This window comes from Camarhynchus parvulus, chromosome 12, assembly GCF_901933205.1.
Source record: "Camarhynchus parvulus chromosome 12, STF_HiC, whole genome shotgun sequence".
Classification (NCBI taxonomy): domain Eukaryota; kingdom Metazoa; phylum Chordata; class Aves; order Passeriformes; family Thraupidae; genus Camarhynchus; species Camarhynchus parvulus.
In genome coordinates this window covers 80187-100072 of record NC_044582.1, presented here as the reverse complement: position 1 = coordinate 100072, position 19886 = coordinate 80187, and the positions used below count along the sequence as shown (strand labels likewise).

At 41.7% G+C, this 19886-nt stretch overlaps 1 protein-coding gene across 2 annotated transcripts in view; it reads right to left on the bottom strand.

Annotated features, from left to right (window-relative positions):
* Positions 1 to 19886, bottom strand: part of BICD2 (BICD cargo adaptor 2) — a 51468-nt gene that overhangs the window by 6354 nt on the left and 25228 nt on the right. For both annotated transcript variants that reach the window (XM_030956583.1, XM_030956584.1), the window contains exons 2-6: positions 14425 to 14637; positions 11380 to 11532; positions 8124 to 8576; positions 6124 to 7143; positions 4903 to 5054 (exon numbers count right to left, since the gene is read on the bottom strand). In XM_030956583.1, coding sequence (XP_030812443.1) covers positions 4903 to 5054; positions 6124 to 7143; positions 8124 to 8576; positions 11380 to 11532; positions 14425 to 14637 — 1991 coding nt within the window. The remainder of the gene's footprint in view (positions 1 to 4902; positions 5055 to 6123; positions 7144 to 8123; positions 8577 to 11379; positions 11533 to 14424; positions 14638 to 19886) is intronic.

Below are 19886 nucleotides of genomic sequence, written 5' to 3'. Positions count from 1 at the left end.
AAACCCACCACAAAACAAAACCGCATTGATATACAGATTCATCAGCTGTGCTTATGCTATCAAACTCTAGTCTCCCTGACTTTAAATAGCAGAATTAGGCCTATATGCCTAATTATATTTGCTTGGGAATATAAATAGGAAAAAGAAAACCCAGATTTTTATTTTTGAATACATAGAGATGTTAAATAGCAACTTAGTAATATGAACATATAGTTCATATGCATGAACTATAACTGCACTGCAGCTTTACAGACCAGGAAGTTTGGGTGAGTTTGGGGCCCCCACATGCACAGGAATCTGTCCCCTCGCCTCTCTGGGCATCCTGCTCTGGAGTTCCTCACAGCCTCTCCCACACTGTGCAGCCCAGGAGAAACCAGTATGTGAGGCGTCTTTCTTTAAAAAAAAAAAACAAAAACAAAAAAAAACACCCACCAAACCCAGGAACCTTAAACTTGTTGGAACACCAAACCTGCCCTTCTCAGTGGGGTCAGATGGACTTATATCAACTGCTACACTCCAGGGAGTGGAAGCCAGACTCTGGGCCAGATCTCGTCCCATTGACCCATTTCAGCTCTAGAGACGAAGTAAGATTGAAACAGCCCTGGGAAGTCTGAAAAGACTAAAATAATCTTGAAAGTGTAAGAGTCTTCCCCTCTGAGGGAAGGCTCCACCAGCTCCAGAAGGAGGGTGTGGCCACAAAACTGAGCAGCTCCCAGCATCCCACTGACCCTGGGCCCTGCTGCTCCAGAGTGTCAGAGAGGTGTTTTCTTCCCCTGGGGGTGAGAGCAAGACACAGGCTAAAGATTTCTGGGAGGACAGAGAGGCTGTGGGGTTTCACCCTAGCTTTCAAACCCACTCATGACATCTGAGGTGAAAAGCAAGGTCTGGTTATATTAGAAGTGACCTTTCTGCTATCTTTTCTGTGCACACCTTGAACCTGATTCCTTCCAAGCTCCACTATTGCAAACCAGGGGGATGTCCAAAATAGCGTTACCAATTCCTTGAGAAATGAAATGTGATTGCTTCAGGAAAATATGATCTGGCACTGGAGTGACCTGTCCCTTGTTCATGCTCAGTATTATAGTCCCAAAAGACTTGGGACACGTAAAAAATATGCAGAGGTTCCCCCCACTCTCTTCCAGCCTCTTTCTTGTGAATCAAAACATATCCACATTTTTGTACAGAACACAAAGTTAATGTAGCCCCAAAACTTGCAGCTCAATAAAACAGCACCAAGATTGCTGCTGTCTTGATTTGTCATGCAGCAGAGACGTGTTAATCCAGGCAAGCTAAAACAAGGGGAAGAGAACTCTTCACTACCATCCCATTTGGAACAAAAAGAGATAAGGAAGAGAAAACCAAACCATTGCAGTAAAGCAGAGCAGGGACTTCCCACACCATCTTACTTATGTTCTGGTATCACTCCTGCCTCTTGACCAAGTACAGCCACTTGTGCCAAAGCCAATGGCTGACTGGCCTTTCTAGGCCTGGCATCTAGCCTAGAAAGCAGTGAAGTCTTTCCCACGTGAGCCAAGCTGTAATTAAAGCCAGGATTTTGACTCCAAAAGATTATTGTAGCAAGTCATAATCTCACAGAGCTTCCTGTTAGCACAGAAGTTTACAACATCAACTTACTGTCCCTAGAAATTACAAAGTATTCACTATTTCGAATACCTAAATTGTTTGGTTTTTTTGTTTTCCATAGAACTCTATTCGGGGAGTTTTTCCTTTCTTCCCCACAAAAAGGGAAGTGTTGTCAGTAGCATATGTGTAGCTGCAGTTTGTAACTGTACCTGAGCGACCGTTTTCTTCTATAGAAGAGACGACTGGAGAGAAGCAGGAGCATTAACTACTCTGCCTACACACCATCCTGCACCCTGAACCTGCTTTCCTGATTCTTTAATCCCAAAGGAATCATATAGCCTCAAACTCAAACCTTGTCCTGGTGCAAGCATGGCTGTCCTGGGTCAAGGAACATCACACTGCACAAAGCACAGCAATCATTTACTGGAACAAGGGGATAAGAAGTTTTCCTAGAAGTGGCTGTAGATGTTGCACACAGAGGTGGACTGGGATCTGCACTACTTTCTTCCTTCATGCTACTCACTGGCTCTCAATTTCATTTTCCCAAAGAAACCCAAACCAAAACCCAGCAATGTTGCCTCCCTAACCATCTAGGATGACACAGGCTCTGGACCTGCTTTAGTTGGTGGCAGCAGCAGCTATGGCAGCATATCTTTGTGCCCTGTGTATTTTTACTGCTTTGACAGAACAATAAAGGCTCCTTCCCTTTTACCATTCCCTTTGTCATGTGCTAGGCTACTTCCCAGCTATATATTCAATAAAATCGGAATAGAAGATGTCTTTCTTTTAAAAACACCTTTGAAAGAAGATCATTTGGCTTTCACACTTTTAGGAAGAATGTGAAATTAGTATCAGCCTGCTGTACTTTCACACATTGCAGCTTTAAGTAGATAGTGAACACAAGGCTCTGATTCTGCCCATTTTCTTAGTACTGGTAATTAACAACAACAAAAAAAGAAGCTTAAGGAAACATCAACTAGATTTTTAAAAACAACACCAGCTATATACAAATATATACACTGCGAAAATGAACATCCTGAGTGTTAAATATAATGATGAGAAATAAAAACTAAATCTTGTAAAACTGTCTGAAGCCAAACTATTGAAAAACCTAACTCGGCATTTTCCAAAGCCGCATACCACTGCTTCCCACAAACATTGGTCTGACCTTAGTTCTATAGACCAGTTTATGCAAGGGTCAGCATGTAATAGTTTTAATACCATTTATATGTAAATTCATTAGTAAATCAAGCCCTGTTCCAGAAAAAAAAAAAAAAGAAAAAAAAGAAAAGAAAAAGTGATGTAACCAAATGCACCTGGGCATACTCATATTTCTCCCCTCTTCCCTGTAATCAATGAAGACCACATGACAACTTCCAAGGAAACAAGACAGGTGACTCAATAGTGACTGAAGGAGGCACTAGAGAGAAGCATCAACTACTTCTACCTTGAGAGATTAAACTGTCAACCCACTAAGGAAATTCAAACATGCAGGATTAAAATCACAATTTCTCAGCTTTATAAAAAACTGGGAAACATATTAGCAGAGACACAGTTAAAATGAGATGAAAATGAGCACTGACTGCATTCAGCTGTAAGAGATCAGCCATCTGCTACTTCTAACTCAATCTCTGTATTAGAAATTAATAGTAAAGACAGATTTTTAACACCTTCTCCCCACCTTTTCCTTACCCCAGGCTCTAATTCCAAGCTCTTCAGCTCTCCCCACCCCAGGCCACCCAAGCCGTGCATGTGCTTTGCTTTTTACATCATACAAGCACTGACACTTTCCATGAATTGTCAAACATAACCAGGACTTGTGAATCTAAACCATGGAGACAAATAATTGTTGCTGCAGTAATCTCCTGTATTTTAAAGCAACTCACTTTCCACTTTGATTAAAACCAAAAAGGCAGACAAACTACCAAACAAGAGCTGGCACAGTGTACTGTGAGGAGCTCTCTGCACCATTATTATTGCACAGGAATGCATCCTGTGGTTCACTCTCTTAGCAGCAGTGTTCAAGCAGAGCACCAGGAACATGGGAAGGTGGTGTCAACATAGACACTTCAACAAATCTCTCGAAGAAGACTGTTACAACCCAGGTCCAGGGCCTATCTACAAGAGGCACCTTCACCAAGGCTCAATGTCAACATATGCAGCACTACATTTTAGTTGTCAGACACAGAGTCTAGAGCAGGCACCTCAGTGCTGTAAATGTGAGTGTGTGCACAACATTATTTATGGGGTTTTGTAGCATGCCCATTGGATAGTGAAATGCCTTTGCCCTGCCTGGACATCTCCTTGCTTTCACAGGGATGCTGACAGCCCAGACCTTTATTAGTCTCTAGATGCCATTCATCACCTCCAGATCTAGCACCAGGAATAGGAGGTAAATGCTGTTATTTCCATCTGGGAACCCCTTTCTGGAAATGCTCAAAGTCACATCTTCTGTGTCTAGCTTTCCTGAATATTAATGACGAACAGCTGAGGGAGCTGGGTTTATTTAGTCTTGTCAAGAGGAGGCTTGGGGGGATCTCACTGCTCTCTGCAACTGCTGGAGAGGCAGTGAGAGGATCACAGGAAATGGCCTTGAGCTGAGACAGGGGAGATTCAGAGTTCAAGTGGCCAGGCATTGGAATAGGCTGCCCAGGAAGGTGGTGGAGTCGTCCTTCCTGGAGGTGTTCAAAAAGCATCTGGATGCAGTGCTGGGTGATGTGGGTTAGAGGTTAACTGGTAGTGCTGGGTGGACAGTTGGACTTGATGATCTTAAAGATCTCTCCCAAACTTGATGATTTAGTGATTCCATGTATCACACCATAAAGCACAACTAAGAAGCAGAAGCAAGTTCCAAAGACAAAGCAATCAAATCATCTGACACAGGTCAGTGAAACGACAGAAGCCAATTGCAGGATGGCCAGCCCAAGAATACCAGGATGTTTGCAACATCTTTACCTTTTCCTAGATCATCAAGGTAAAGCAGAGTCCCATCTTCAGTGTACAATAAATGCTCATTTTCCACTGTTAAATGTCACTCCTTCTCAGAGCTAATCGCTTCAAGAACCAGGGAGAACAGGTAATCTCCCAACCAACTTGAATAAATACTGCCACAACAGCTTTATGTTTTGTAGTAGCACACTATATCCACACATGTTCCTCATCAACAGGAGCATATCACAGACACACACACACACTGCAAGCAATGATCTTGGGAAGAAGCACCTACTGCTTCACTCCGCACGGTGGATGGGAAGGATGTTCAACTCTTCCCCACACAAGCAAGGAATTAAATTTTGTGGAGTTCATTATATTTGTTACCTTGTAGCAAACATAGCTCTCAGGGAAGAGAAGGTAGCAGCATCCTCCTTCAAAGCCTTCAGCTCATTTCGCAGCTTCATCATGGTCTCTGTAACCATCGCTTTCTCATTCTCATACTTGCTTTTTAAGTTGGCAAGGGCTACTTCTGCAGTCTGTTGGTTACCAGGGAGAACAGAAACATAACATTTAATGAAACTCTTCATCAAATGGCTGGCTAAAAGATTTTTAATCACTATTCATGTTATGAAACATTTACTTTGTACTGCAATGTTAGACTTGTGGTCAACCTATCTTGTACAGATAAAGTAAAATTTCATTTCTGAACACTGGGAACAGACATAGTCATCTCCTACTCCCATTACAAAGCAGCATTAAGGAAGTTACAGAATATAGATGTAGTGAAACCTATCTGCTAGCAACATAAAGGAACAAAACAATCTACTTAGTATCTCAATACTTAAATGCATTTGTCAATCACTAGCACAGTTCTCTCTTATAGCATCTTACTTATCTTACATTTGGGACACCTTTATTAAAATGTGCAAAAGAAAACTTAATGTGTTTATTTCATTCTTAAACAACACCACTAGTAGTTTAGTAGACTAAACTACCTTTTTTTTTAAGACAATTTAAATTTAAGCGTAGAGAAGAAGATGAAGCATGTCACGTGGTGCTTCAATGGCAGTTATTTTCACCTACTGCACTGCTAATGTTGTTGAATGTTCAATCCCCAAAGACTATTTTTATCTTTTACTTCTGTTATTTTGACCACATTCTTATATCACATTCTCATTTTGGAAGGATCTCTTTTATTTTGGAGTTTGAGAGAGAACAATACTTATATTTCAGAATTCTTTTAAGGGTAACTACTAGAATTCTTTCAAGTAGAAAATAAGATTACCTCTTAATTTTAGGTGTCCTACATTAAATATAACCTGATCTAATTCAGACAGACAGTAGATTGAAGCTACCTTAACCTTAAAAAAGTCTCAGGAGTACGTGAGAAGCTGAAGTCAGTTACAGCCCCAGTGCTCATCTTTACATGGGACAGCTGGGTGCCTCTAATGGAACAGCCAGCTTCAGCCTCAGACTAGCGAAATAACAGCAATGAAAGCCCCACAGAACTGAGGGAATAGCAGAATGAACTACAAGAAAAATTTTCTTTTGCTTATGACCTAGTTGCCTAACATTGTAACCTTCAAACCTCTAAGACCTGGTCACCTGTTTGTTGGCTTTCAGCACAGTTCTCAGAGTTGCTATCTGCTCCCTCTTGGTGCTCAGCAAGGACTTCAGCTTCAGGATTTCTTCCATAAGAGCTTCCTTGTCTTTGTCCACTACTGGGCCAAGCTCTTGAGTAGCAACACGCTGCCTGGACAGCTCAGTTGTTCTGTCCACAGCAGCCTGCAGGTGCTTGATCTGATCCCGAATTATAGCAATCAAGTTGTAAATGTTCATCGGCTCCTTCCGAGGATCTGACACAGGGGATGGCAGAGATGACACTGGGGATGGGCTGCTGTCACCACTTCCATTCTCTCCTTTTCCCATCTCAGTAGTTAACAGCCCTTTAGAAAGAAGAATGGGAGACCTTCTTCCCTTGGCCTCTGGACTACTGCGTCCACCTTTACCTTCCTTGTAGTAGTCCAGCATCACTCTATTTGGAGTTTCATTGTTGCACATGCAGACATGGTGGTACAAATTGGCCAGCTCTTCGCTGAAGGTGACTAGTTCATCTTGAGCCACACTGAGGCTGCCCTGTGTTTCTCCAGCAACATCACTGACCTTCTTCAGCTCCTTCTCCAGCCTGGCCATCTGTTCTCTATCATGCCTACTGGACTTTTCCAGTGAGGTGATCTTTTCAGTGAGAGCTTGGCTCTCAGTCTCATATCTACTCTTCTCTTCCTCATACTTAGACTCACATTCTTTGTATTTTGTCTTCAAATTTTTGAGCTCTTCCTTCAGGTCAGTAATTTCTGCCACAGCCACTTTGTACTTGCATTCCAGGATCTCTGGCCCATTGATGTCAACTTCATAATAGTCTCCATCTTCATGGCTATCTCGGTCCTTCTCATTATCAAGGGCAGACTGACGCTCCTTACTGGCCTGGAGCTTCTTCATGGCATTCAGATTTTCAGTGAGCCTGCCAATTTTCTCATGCTGCTCTGAGAGGGCCCCCCGTGTGTTTTCCAGCTGCTTCTGAGATTCCTGCAGTGTTGTTAACAAGTTAACCTTCTCTCTTTCCATCTGAAATGCAGGAACATAGACATCTATGTTAAGGGAACTGTATTACTTAAATGGTTTTAACTCTAAGAGACAGCAACTTAGCCAACAGTCCATATGGTTACAGAAATTCAATCACTTGCACATTATAGAAAGTCTCCACAATGTATTCTAAAATTATCTCCAGTTACAGTGTTCATTGCCAATTCTTTCTTATCTCCTCGTCAAAATGCACATTTTTACACATTTATTCCCTAGGTGATGGTCTCATTGTGAAAACTTCCTTTCAGCTAACAACAAGCTAAAGTTTATTGCTATCTTCTAAATTATCAAGTAAATTCTAGAAAACACAGAGTTACTCTATGGTGAAAGCTTGGAACTTCATGAAAGACTCAGAAATACCAAAACCTTTTCAAGTTTCTCCTCTTAAATTTCTCATTTTTAAAAATTCTGACAGCTTTTTGCATAAGGGCTTTTTCTTACGGAACATAATTTAAAACGTCTGACAAAATATTAGTAGGAAACAGAAAAGTGCACCTTGTCCTAAACTCTCCAACCTTCTAATTGCACAAATACAGCACAGAAATGCTTGGTGCTGACTAAGACTTTATGCTCTTTGAACTAATTACAGAAAATATGAGTACAAAACTTCTTTTGATGAAGGTGATTGGAGTAACTTTCAATTTTGAAACAAACCACTATTGTTCTTGGTAGTGACATAATGAAGTAGACATAGCAAGTATTGCACAGGAGATGCATTAGAACTTTCCACCAAGGAAAGGACACCACTGCCAACTCCATTGCATTAAAAAAAAAAGGAAAAGAAAAAAAGCTGTGTTTTTTCACTAACAAACATTTAACATCCTCAAATTCGAAATCAATTAAACCCTTTAACAATACAGTATAAACAGTACCACGTGAGATACCAAAAACACTGAAATTACATCCCAAACGAACTTTAGGAGCTATTTGAAAGCACACAGCTTTCAAGGAAACCCATTTACCTGCACAAGCTGCTGTTTCAGCTTCTGGATTTCAGAAATGTTTAATTCACTCAGAAGATCTGAAACCAGACTTGGGGCTGGAGGGAAGCTTTCATTTTTCTTGGGCGTTGAAGTACTGTTTTTGCCATTGCTGAGTTTGCTGAGGCAGTTTTGTTCAAACCCATTCATGATTTCATCATTATTGGGCTCTGTGGCTTCATCGCTGAACTTCAGCCCATCCAAAGAGATGTTTAAGTGGCTGTTGTACAAGGAATCATTGATGTTCATGTAGTGAGACAGCTCCTTCCGAAGGTTGTTCTTCTGCTCCCGCTCTGTCTTCAGTGTTTCCAAGGCCTCCTCAAGCTGGCGCTCAGAGATCTCCTTCAGCCGGATGGCATCTTCCAGCTGGCTATTGAGAAACTCGGTTTCCTCTTCCAGCCTTTTGATTTCATGTTTCAAGCCTTCAAACTCCACCTGGAGATATACAAAGTGGGGGCGAAATCTCTGATGAAAATGTCTGCCTGCAAGGCACTGAGTAATTTTGCTTTTGAATGCTTGATGTCATTTAAATATTGTAGAAATAGAATACTTTTTCATTTCTGGAGTCTAGTTTTAGCACTATGACTGTAAAAATGGCTTATGTAATTCACCTTCACAGAGACTACAGAATAAATTCACTAAGCAAACTGTCAAATGAGTTCGTCTATTCCAGCTCAATCAGGACAGGTGGGAGATACAGTGTGTCTGATACAGAAGCATCCAAAAACAGTCTCCCTATCTCTGCATGCAAACATTTGTTCTATTAAAAAATTCCCTGGCCAGCCTTCCCACAAAGTTAAGCTTCACATTTCCAAAACTGGCATGATAAAGGTACACTTTGACGCTCTGCTTCACTACCATTCAAATACACACCACTGGGTTAAAACTGTGATCAAGTTCTGCTTTGATACATTCAAATTGAAATGCTTTAACATTTCTCTCATCATCATTTCAGCACATCTTGAAAGGGCTAAAATTCAGATTCTACACTTGAGATCCACATCGATGAGTTTGATGGCATGCTATCACGTCTAGTACTGCACTTTTCTAAATCTCTCTTGCACTGAAATTATGTACACAAACAATTAATGTAAAATTTTTAATCACTTGGGAGTAGCAGGGAAGAAGCAAACAAAGAATATTTTTCTTTACTCTGAAAGAAAGGAACTCATACCATATGATATCTCACATATTTATTGTTTGCCAATTGCTAAACAAATTTTAGATGTCAACATAGAGCAACCTGGGAGCGCGGACCACACCCAACTTACAAACCAGGAATCAAGTATGTTAATTCAGTGTTGCCTGGGAAAACTTGACGGCTGTTTCTAGTTGCATGAGTAACTAGAATAATTAAAAACTAGAATAATTAAAAGTTTATCAAGTAGGATTAGGACAAGGTAGAAAATTAATCCACTGCCATGAAAAGTACAAGCTCTTGGTTCTGTATACTTCCATTAACATAAAATACTTCAGACTGTAGTCTATTTTCAAAGTTTCCAGAATAAAAATACAGCAGTCAATAACGACTAGCAAATATTGAGATAGCATCTGAGGTTAAATTTAGCTCAGGCCAGAATGGCAGCATTCTCCAGTATTGTTATTCTAGAATGAGAACATGGGGCTGAGAACTTTCACCTGCTGCTCTGAATATGATGAATGAGAAAAAAAGGTAAAATCCAAAAGTAACCAACTACATAGGTTTGATTTTACCAGTTCCTTCTCTTCCAGCCTGCATCCAGACCACAACAGCCCCTTTTGTCCCTACTACAGGATGTCAGAGTGCTCAAAACTGCACAATTAAACCAAATATATGCAGATGAGAACAGGTCCAACCTGGAATCCTGTTTTGCACAGTGAGGCCCAAAGTAATAAACAGAGACACAGAGTTTCACTTGGACATAAATAAAATACATTCGATATCCGACATATCTAGCCTGACAGGGCAGCTTTCATTCATTACACTGAAGGAGTTCTGCTGACCACAACAGATAGTATTAACATTGAGTTTTCTAAAGAATTTTGATTTTAGGAGTATTTTCATGGAATTGTAGAATCAGAGAATAGTTTGGGCAGGGAGGGATTAAAATTAATCTCATTCCTCCCCCTGCCATGGGTAGGAATGCCTTCATCTAGACCAGGCTCCTCCAAGCTCTGCCCAACCTGGCCTTGAACATTTCCAGGGATGAGGCAGCTGCAGCTGCTCTGGGCAACCTGTGCCAGGGCCTTACGACCCTCACAGCCAAAAATTTCTACTCCTCTGGCAGTGGGAAGTCATTCCCCCTCGTCCAAGGTCCCTTTCTAGCTTTCTTGGAGCCCTTTAGGTACTGGAAGGTCTCCCTGGAGCCTTCTCTTCTTCAGGCGGAACACCCCTAGCTCTCCCAACCTGTTTCCAGAGCAGAGGGGCTCCAGCCCTGGCAGCATCTATGTCCTTCACTTTCCCAACTGAGCTTTATTTATGCAATGGAACTGACAGCTACCTGAAGAATAAAAATAGGAAGTCCCTCACTGATAGATGAAGATAAGTGAACCATGCCAAAGACCACATCTATCTTAATTAGGTCCACAAATGATAACTCAGGGAAGCTCTTAAGAAGTTCCAAGAATGCAGTTTTCTAAAACTCTGGAAATAGCTGGAACTGTACAATTAAACATGGCCTTTCAGACAAGCAGTCACACAGATGTGACAGTGCAGAGCAACTATAACAGCATTCCAGGTTTATTGAAAGTAGCTAGAAGAGTAGCACAGAAACAGAGAGAGAAGATAAGGATAAAGTAGCAATTAAAACATATTTCAGAAACACTCCTATTTCCAGATACTGTAGAAGGGGAAGGATGGAAGATGGATGGATGGATGGATGGATGGATGGATGGATGGATGGATGGATGGATGGATGGATGGATGGATGGATGGATGGAATTGTAAAGAGACACTGAAAAACTACTGCAGCAAAAGGACTAAAACAAGTAACAAAGCAGAGAGAAAGAGACTTTTCTTTCATCAGAGAAAGAGAAGGCAACAGAAGGACTTGGAAGTCAAACTAGAAGCAATGAAGTATTATGACTGTGTATAGAGTCAGAAAGAACAAGTCTTGGTGCTAAAATATAGAGCTTATAGTCTCAAAAGTAGTACGAAGATAGAAAATAAGTAGGTGTACGCTCAAATGAGACAGAACCATACTGTAAAACAGGAATTAACTGGTACTACCAAAGCAATGCCACTGGTTGGAAAACTTGCCTGACTTTGCTTCAGGACAGACACTTGTTTCTGGAGACAGATGTTTTCCTCTTCAAGTTCAGTATAGTCTTGCAGCAAACGTGCTTCTCGGAATTTATATTCCTTAATATCATCTCGCAGGCGGGCCCTTTGGATCTCCACATTTTGGTTGACCTGGAAAAACAAACAAAGCAAAACAAAAATGGTGGCACCTGGATCAACTACAATTAAATTGCAAAATTTTATATCTTTTTTATATGCACTAGATTATTGAATTATATTGAAACATATTGAAATTATATATTTTCCCCTCACCCTCCAAAATTACAGAAAAGCAAGTCATTTACACAATAATTAGATTTTGTATTCTTGATTTTCTTACAAATTCTCACTATCGACTCAAAAAAGTCAAGAAACAAGCAGGGAAAGTAGCATTTACACCTGTGTTGTCTCACTGGCTCTAGCAACCAGCAAAAGTTTTCCAGACCAGAAGTCAGTGCCCAAATCTGTTTCAACTTTAACAAGAAGGGCCTTTTCACAAGAGAAAGACATAGTCAAATGAGTCCAGATGTTCTTATTTGGACATGTATTTGCTGCTGCTTTTCAACAGACATTTTCTTTATAACCAGAGCAGTAAGTTGAAAACATGATACAATTAATCCTTTTGGAGAAAGACACTGAGTTAAAACCCATGAAGTCTAAGATCTCAGGTTGAGAAAAAATAGAAACTAGTTGACATAAAATACTCCCTTTCCTTAGCCCCAGGACTTGTGCAGGACTTAATGAAAGACTTCCACAAAAAAGTTAGCATTGTTTTGAAAGATAAGAAGTAAAAACCAATATATTGGTGTAGTATGACCTTGGGATCTTTCATGAATGTACACAGACACTTGAATAAATTGAGCTGGAACATAGAGAGCTATAGAAATGGCTCACTGCACATACTTTTTATTTTTTCCAATATTATTTTCCTTCAAGTCCTATCTTCAAACACTTAACTCATACAAAATGAAAAAGTATGTTCTAAAACATTAACAGAATCAGCTTGAGATATAGGCAAACAGGGAATACAGTTGCCTAAAAAAATAGTATTTTTGTAGCTGTGGCCATTATATGATGGAGTAGTTTTCAACACCTTTAATTCAAAACCACTGCTAGCTGCTGACAGAGGCAGCCTGTCACTTCAGCTGGCACATGGGACCTGCTGCCTGATCTCACTGGTCCTGCAGCCTAAGAAAGCTTCAGCCTCAGGCCTACAAACTCAGATTCCCTCCGAGCTCTCCACTCCCGGCTAGACACAGGCATGTGAGGATGACTAAATACGGTCTCAGCCCTTGAGAGTGTGCAGCAGGGTTCCACTGAATAACCACACAGGTACCAACAGGCACACACAGCACACTGAGATAAGGGAAATGTTTGCAGCTGGAGGATGTGCCAAGAACTGAATCTGGCATGTTTTGAATACAAACACTGAATCACCTGCAACTGTTAAGACTAATAAACTTAAATTCCAATTCCCTCACACATCAGGTAAAGATTAGACTATATAAAATTGTCTGCTTGTTTTTAGCCTGAAAGAGAGCACAACTTCAGAGCACACCAAGAAATCAAAATTGCTGCAATCAGACACTACAGTACACCAATACAAATTACAAGTTGCTATAGCCCATATTCCATGCCTGAGTAAGTGTTGCCTCTCTATCTTTGCACCAACCTAGGGCCACAGGGAAAGCTGAGGGCTGACATGAATTCACATTTTTATGTCTCCTTAAAAGGTAACTGGAATGTGGCAGTATCTGGAAAGAAAAATCGCCTCCAGCTGCAGTGACACTGGAAGCAGACCAGAAATCTGCTGCTCAGCACACTTTGAGAAGGGACCAGAATCCCTCACAGACACTGTGCTGCCTCTGGGGTGGGCAGTTTTTCTATTAAGCTAGTCTTAAAGGTTGGGAAATACAGACAAAAAGTTGTGTCTGTGTTTCTAGAACTGTTTCCCTGTCTACAGAGAAGGCTTGATTCCAACTCTGTTCCACCTAGTTAAAGGAGAAGTTAACCGGCATGCTTGATCACTTGTGACCGCTTGTACCACAAATCTTCTCTGTCATATCCCAACAAGAGGCACCAGTGAATCCCCACATCTCCAGAAAAGTAACCCACATTTCCTCATTGATTTTACCACCAAATATTATCCCCATATTTGTTACTATGTCCTAAAGAAATTACATGAGACACCTGCAGCTGAGGTCACGTGGAGTAAGTTGAGATTCAGATGTGGGCTCTTGGATAGCCTTCCCTCCTGGCAGGGGAGGCCAGCTGATTAGCTTAGGACTAGACAAGATTAGATCCCAGTGCTTCAAAGGAAGGTGCAAGAAAGCTCAGGAGTAATAACTGCTGACTGTTTTATCCATTCATCTGTGGTTTACAGTCCCTGTAGTTTTACCAGACTGAACTGAAGCAATAGTTTGAGGTCTCAAAACAATAATTTCTGCACCAGTACCACAAAGACTTCAGCTGAACTACAGATTTTGTAAGTAATCAAACTCTTTAAGTAACTTCTCAGCAATTATTTCCCCTTAAAAATATGTGGTTTCAATAGCAAAACAATAACAGGTCGAAGCGATTATGTTAAGCAAGCTACATAAAAGTAAAAGCCACCGCCTCATGAGAGAAAACTCAAGACTATAAACTTTCCTATCCCTCTCTTTGTGCATTTCAGTGTTTTGTTATAATCCCACACCTTCAGAAATTAAGGAGGAAAAAGGGATAAAAAGGGAAATTATGCCACAAATATTTTGCAGCCAGAAAATCTGCATTGGGAATGAAGCAGCAAAGTACATCCAAGGGTCTCTGTACTTGGCCTAAACAGGTTCCTCTGCTTTTTAAGGCAGCAATCCTGGAACTGAGGGAACTGATGTGCAGTACCCACAGGACCAGCATGACCAAACATGCAGCCAATGTGTCTGTCAAATTGCCTTTCAGCTCAGGAATCTTCCCTTTTTGTGGCTACATAGCACCAGAAAATGTAACAAATCCAAGCTGCAGTAAACCCTGCGCATCTTCACTCACCTCCTTCAGTTCCTGCGCAACAGAATTAAGGCGTTCATTTTCAGACTGTGTGTTGGCAAGGACATTTCTTATCTGTTTCAATTCTGTCTGCAACTCCATAACCTTCTTCATGTAGTACTCTTCTTTGGTAGCTGATTCTTGAATTAAGGTTTCCTCTCTGCTCTCTCCATCTGCTGCTACTTTCTTGTGGTTGGTATGGGCCTGTCCAAAAGCCTAGGAAAGTCAGAAAACACATTTTTTATCAATAAACCTATAATTCTGCATAAGGAAATTCAATGTTAAGTAGTTGAAAACATTTACCCTCATATAGTTCTTCAAGGCAAAGGAATGTAACCTCTTCCTACATCCTCCAACTCAGATTTACAAATCCTAGTAAGTGGCCAACACTGCACTCTTGAAAGTAAACCACAGCAGCTAAACAGTGTTTTTTGATGCAGAATGCTTAAATAGAACCTCATATAAACCCTTGTGGGAGGGAACAACAATGTAGTGACTCTGCTGTTGAAACACAACTGGCTTTCAGCCAGATGACTGCATGACCAGACACTGCTGCACATGCATATTCTCTATAGTGGGGTTAGATTCACTTCTGCAAAACCAGAATCACTGAGAACACATCTGGCATTAGCAGCCTGTTCCCTTTCCCAGGCTGGGAGCTCCCAGCAGCTGCTCCTGGCTGGTAGATTACAGCCCCCTCCCTCAGGCTTGGAGACGTTAGCAGGGCTGCTCCAGATCCAGGCTAAGCCAGTGGGGTCACACCGGCTGAAGTAGGTCAGCGGACAATCCCCCAGCCAGCTCGAGACATCAATCCCCAGCAGTGTGCCAGCAAAGGTAGTCAGAGGCAGGTCAGAAGTCCAACCCACTTGGCACAGCCTGCCTCTGGCTAGTCCTGACATTGGCATTATTTTGCCTCCTCACATTTCTTTTGGGGGTCTTCATTTTGCTTGAAACCCTTGCAGGTGATGCTCCCTGTGGTAGTGTTCTCCACATGTGCCCCCAAGCCACACAGACACCCCAGCTGCTGACGTACGGAACAACCTGCAGCTGTCACTGGCACATGTTGGAGAGCAGAGCTGGCCACTTCCAGTAGTTATATTTGTAACATATGGCCCAGCAGATCGGCCATATTCAACAACATTAAAAATGTGATCTTTAAGTGTTGCACACGCTTGCACCACAATTCAACCCAAGGCATATTTGGAGCTTTCAGGTGCCACAGTATCTTTTCGGGATGCCAAAACATGGCAGATTTTCCTAGTCAACGTTAATATCAGGCCAAGTCAAGGACAGAGAAGCATCTCATGAAACTCCTTATCTAGTCATGCATTTTCAATTGATGCCAGCTCTTCAGAAAAATACTGTCAGAGAAGAAAAAAAATTTGCTTTGAAGAGAAACAGATTTCAGTGTTTTATTACTTCTGTGTGTTGCAGCAGGCACATTAATAGCACAGAAACTACTGATTATATCAGGGCTGAAACAGCTGATCAAGTACGCTAACACTGCCTATGATTAAAGGCACACAGATATTGCTCATATCAGACTAAATTTTATTTCAAATAAGCAAGTCAGAGATATAGGAGACAAATATCCATTGGAGAAATTCTAGCCAGATTCATCAAGATAACCTAAGGGAAACTAAAAAGTGCCATATTTCAGACAAAAAGCACCATCTGGTGCTGTCAAGTCCTTGTCAAATGAATTTCAACAAAGCAGCTTAAAAGCCTAATACCCAAGATCTCCGTAAATGTTAAAGGGATAACAAAAAGCACACTAGCTCCTCAAATACAACTATTTTTTCCCTGTAATAAACTAAGATCCACCTTTAGAGATCAGTATGGATGACAAATCTCTGGCACAGAGAAAGGGACAATGGGTATCTCTTTGCCCAGTGAAGTAGCACCATTTGCTCAGCTGCAGGATGCCAAAACAGCAAATGGAAGTTCAGGATGCTTTAAGCCACAGCTGATCAGCCAGACCTCAGAACCCAGGCATGACGCCATCAAGGAGCTCAGTAATGTTACTAAAGGAAGGACTCTTAAGAATAATTGTGGAGACCCTGGGGGGCATTCCCTGGTTTAGGGACACACAAGAAGCCTCCCTCAAAAAGCTGTTAAGACCCCATTGTCTCCTTCCCTTGTTCCTATGTCCCTGAGCCACTCCTATTCCGTGATGGGCCCTTATCTTTGTACTGCCCAGAGACCAGGGTCACCCTCGAGGTCCCTTTGGAGAGAGAAACGTGGACCCTCCATGTGCACGTGCCTGGGACCTGAACATGTTACCAGGCAGCTGAACTAAACATCTGTGGATACCATGCAAAGGCCCTTTTTGCTTCCTTACCCTGGACTTTATTAGCAACAATAATGACTGCAACAAATAATGACTAATTTGCTTGTGAAAGTTCCAAGGCAGATGCTAGGCCATGGGTTTCTTTAATATCTGGAAAGAAAATGTCATCATTTTGCCCAAGTTACAATTGACAGGGAGCATTTAAACACAGAAACTGCCATAGAGGATGAGACTTTTTAAAAATCCAATATTCTGTCTTCTACAGAGGCTAACGCCAGATGCTTCAGAGAAAGGTGCAAGAAACCACATAAGCTCTTCAAGCTGGAGATTACCTTAAACTTTAACGGAGAATGCCTAATTTGGGAAAGCTACTAGCTCTGAGTTACCCATGTAAAATACCTCCTTATTTTTCAGAGGTTTATGCATTTTTGGCCTCATTAAAATCCTACAACAATGAATTCTATATATAAAATCTTACTCTTACATGACAGTGTTATGAATATGAACGAGGCCAAACTTCCTCCAGAGAAAGAGGTTCTCGTTTATTAAAATAGCTACAAGGAACGGAGTACCCAGGATAAGCCCAGGCACCCACACAGCGAACCAAAAACAAAACAGTGAGCTAACCCCAAGTGCACTGGGCCCATCCCAACCAAAAACAAGTATCCAAAAAGAAGAAACCCCACCCCACCGAACTTCCCCCATTTATAGCCCCCTTTGAGTCCAGGATCGGTCCATTTTGGATCTGCATGATGATTGGTCCATTTCCAGGTTTCTCATTGGTCTTTAACACCGTTCATTCTGGACCAATCGTTTCTGCAGGGCTTTGAATGATTGGTCAGATCTTCCGTCCAATCCCTCTTTGACCTCGCCTTGCCCCACCAGACCACTGTTGCACCAAAGCCTGGACCCTTCTCCTAGCACATTCTAATAAGCCCCCCCTCCCCTTAACATAATACAATTAATATAACATAATTAATACAATATAATTGAACTATACCTTAATTTAACTTAACTTTTACCTATAACAACAGCTTTTCATCAGTTTACAAGTTTCCCACATTTCCATAAAAGAACACATATTTTTGCTCAGGCTTGAAGGTGTGGTGTTAATCCCATGGTCAGCTGTCAATCACTCACTATTTCTTGAGGCATAAATCACAAGTCTCTAGTCTCTGGTGATGGCAAGGTGACGTTCAGTAAGTTATCACTACTTTTATGTGTGAGAGGTTTTTCCATTCACTACAGCAAACTCCCTTTTCAGAAACTGCCTTTATTATGGCTTGTCCCAAATGGTTGACCCAGCCAAATGGAGCTGCTCACACACAGTAACTGCAGAAACAAGCTCATGGTCACTCCAAAGGATGCTGCTGCTCCTTGTGGGCTCCAGTTATTTCTGCACAGTAAGGCAGTTATTTGCTCTCAGCCGCCATGCTTGTGAAGTGTCAGCAGAAACCCTGCCATTAGCTTGAGTATTGCTGCCTGGAGTACAGAACTGTGTGTAAACCGCCTCTGACATACACAGAAAACGAGAAACCTCCTTCAGAGTCATAGTCATCAGGACAGACAGCCTGGAACAATGCAAGCTGCGTGCATTTTTAAGACAACGCTTGAAAGGCACTTCCATTCCAACCAAGCTTTGTTATCTCTCTTATATGTACTTAGAAACAACCTCAGACATCACTGTTACAGGCTATTTTCATAGCTCCTGCGGAGAACAGGAAATGTAACTTTTAACAAAACTGTGCAAAATTACAGGGCAATGCAATTACCTGCCATAGCTACAGCCCAGACCTGTCTTAAATCAAACTAGGGAAACTGACTTTTTACTGCTATGCACGAAACCCCTAAACCTTCATACCTGCAGGAGTCCAGCATCTGCCCATCTACTTTTGCTTTAACATTACCTAAAGCACAGGAGCAGAAGTAAGAGTTACCCTGCTCTTCCTCCTCTTCCAAAACCCCTACTTCCATCTACTAGGGAAGAAAACTGTTCACAGTTATACTGGATTGACAGACTTTGGAGGATCTCTTCACAAAATAAAAGTTTCTGATGTGAGGGCTGCAAAACATCATGTTCTGCTCAACAGCTACCTCCAAGAATTACGAGACATTAATGTTAAGGGATTTTCAAAATTCTTATCTTCCAGATTCCCAAGATCAGGGCAAAAGCAAAATCAAAAAGTTCATGAACCAAAATGCTGTCTTACTATTTGCTCAGCTGTACTTGTCAGTGCACTGGAAAGCACTTTTCTGGACAAAGATACAATTTACTCACAACTATCTCTTCAGAAAGCTGCATGGGACACACATCAAAAGCCCTCCTTGGGTTTAACACCATCTGAAACTATCTTGGTTTGGAAAGACAGGAGTCTCCTAAGGAAGGCAGGAGCCTCCCCTGAAATTGAGAATGTAAACCCTTCCCACCCCTCCGAATTGTTATAATTTTAAATTAAGGGGCTCTCAGGCAAAGATATGGGAGCAGGAAATAACAGTTCTTTAATAGGGAGAAAAAAAAAAGAATAAAATAAACAATGCAGTCCACTGGAACAACACTGACAGAGTCAGAACCCAACCTGACACCCTGTGGGTCAGGGTGTTGGCGGCAGTCCGATTGAAAATGTGGCTGCAGTCCTCTGAAGTATCAGGTGTGGTTCTGTTGGAGCAAGGGGAATATGTAGAGAAGGATGTAGTCTTTCTTCTGAAGATCCAGTGGAGGAAGAGGCAGCTGCTGTTCCTCTGGGGAATCTCGTGGAGAAAAACCGTGCTGGTGTTCCACAATCTCAGAGTAGCAATCGGAGTAGCAATGCTTGGCTCCTCCCTCTGGGCGGAGCATCTCACAATGGGATGTTATAGTTCTTATCAGTCATGCACTGACATTCAATAGCCTGTTATCAGCAGAGGTCCCCTCCCGAGGAAGGTGTGAATGTGGTCACTCAAAGAGAGAGGTAAGGCAAACTGCTCACTTGACAAGGTAATCTGCCATACAGATGGTAATGGAAAACATCTTGCATGCAACCTTCAACAAAACCAACATAAATGAACCTCTACCTCCCACACACAACCTCAAATTCTGTCATACACAACTCCAAATTTTGTATACCCATTCACCTCTGGACCAGGCAAACATGGAACATTTCCCAGTGGGGACACGCAGTTATGTGGTGCAAGTGCA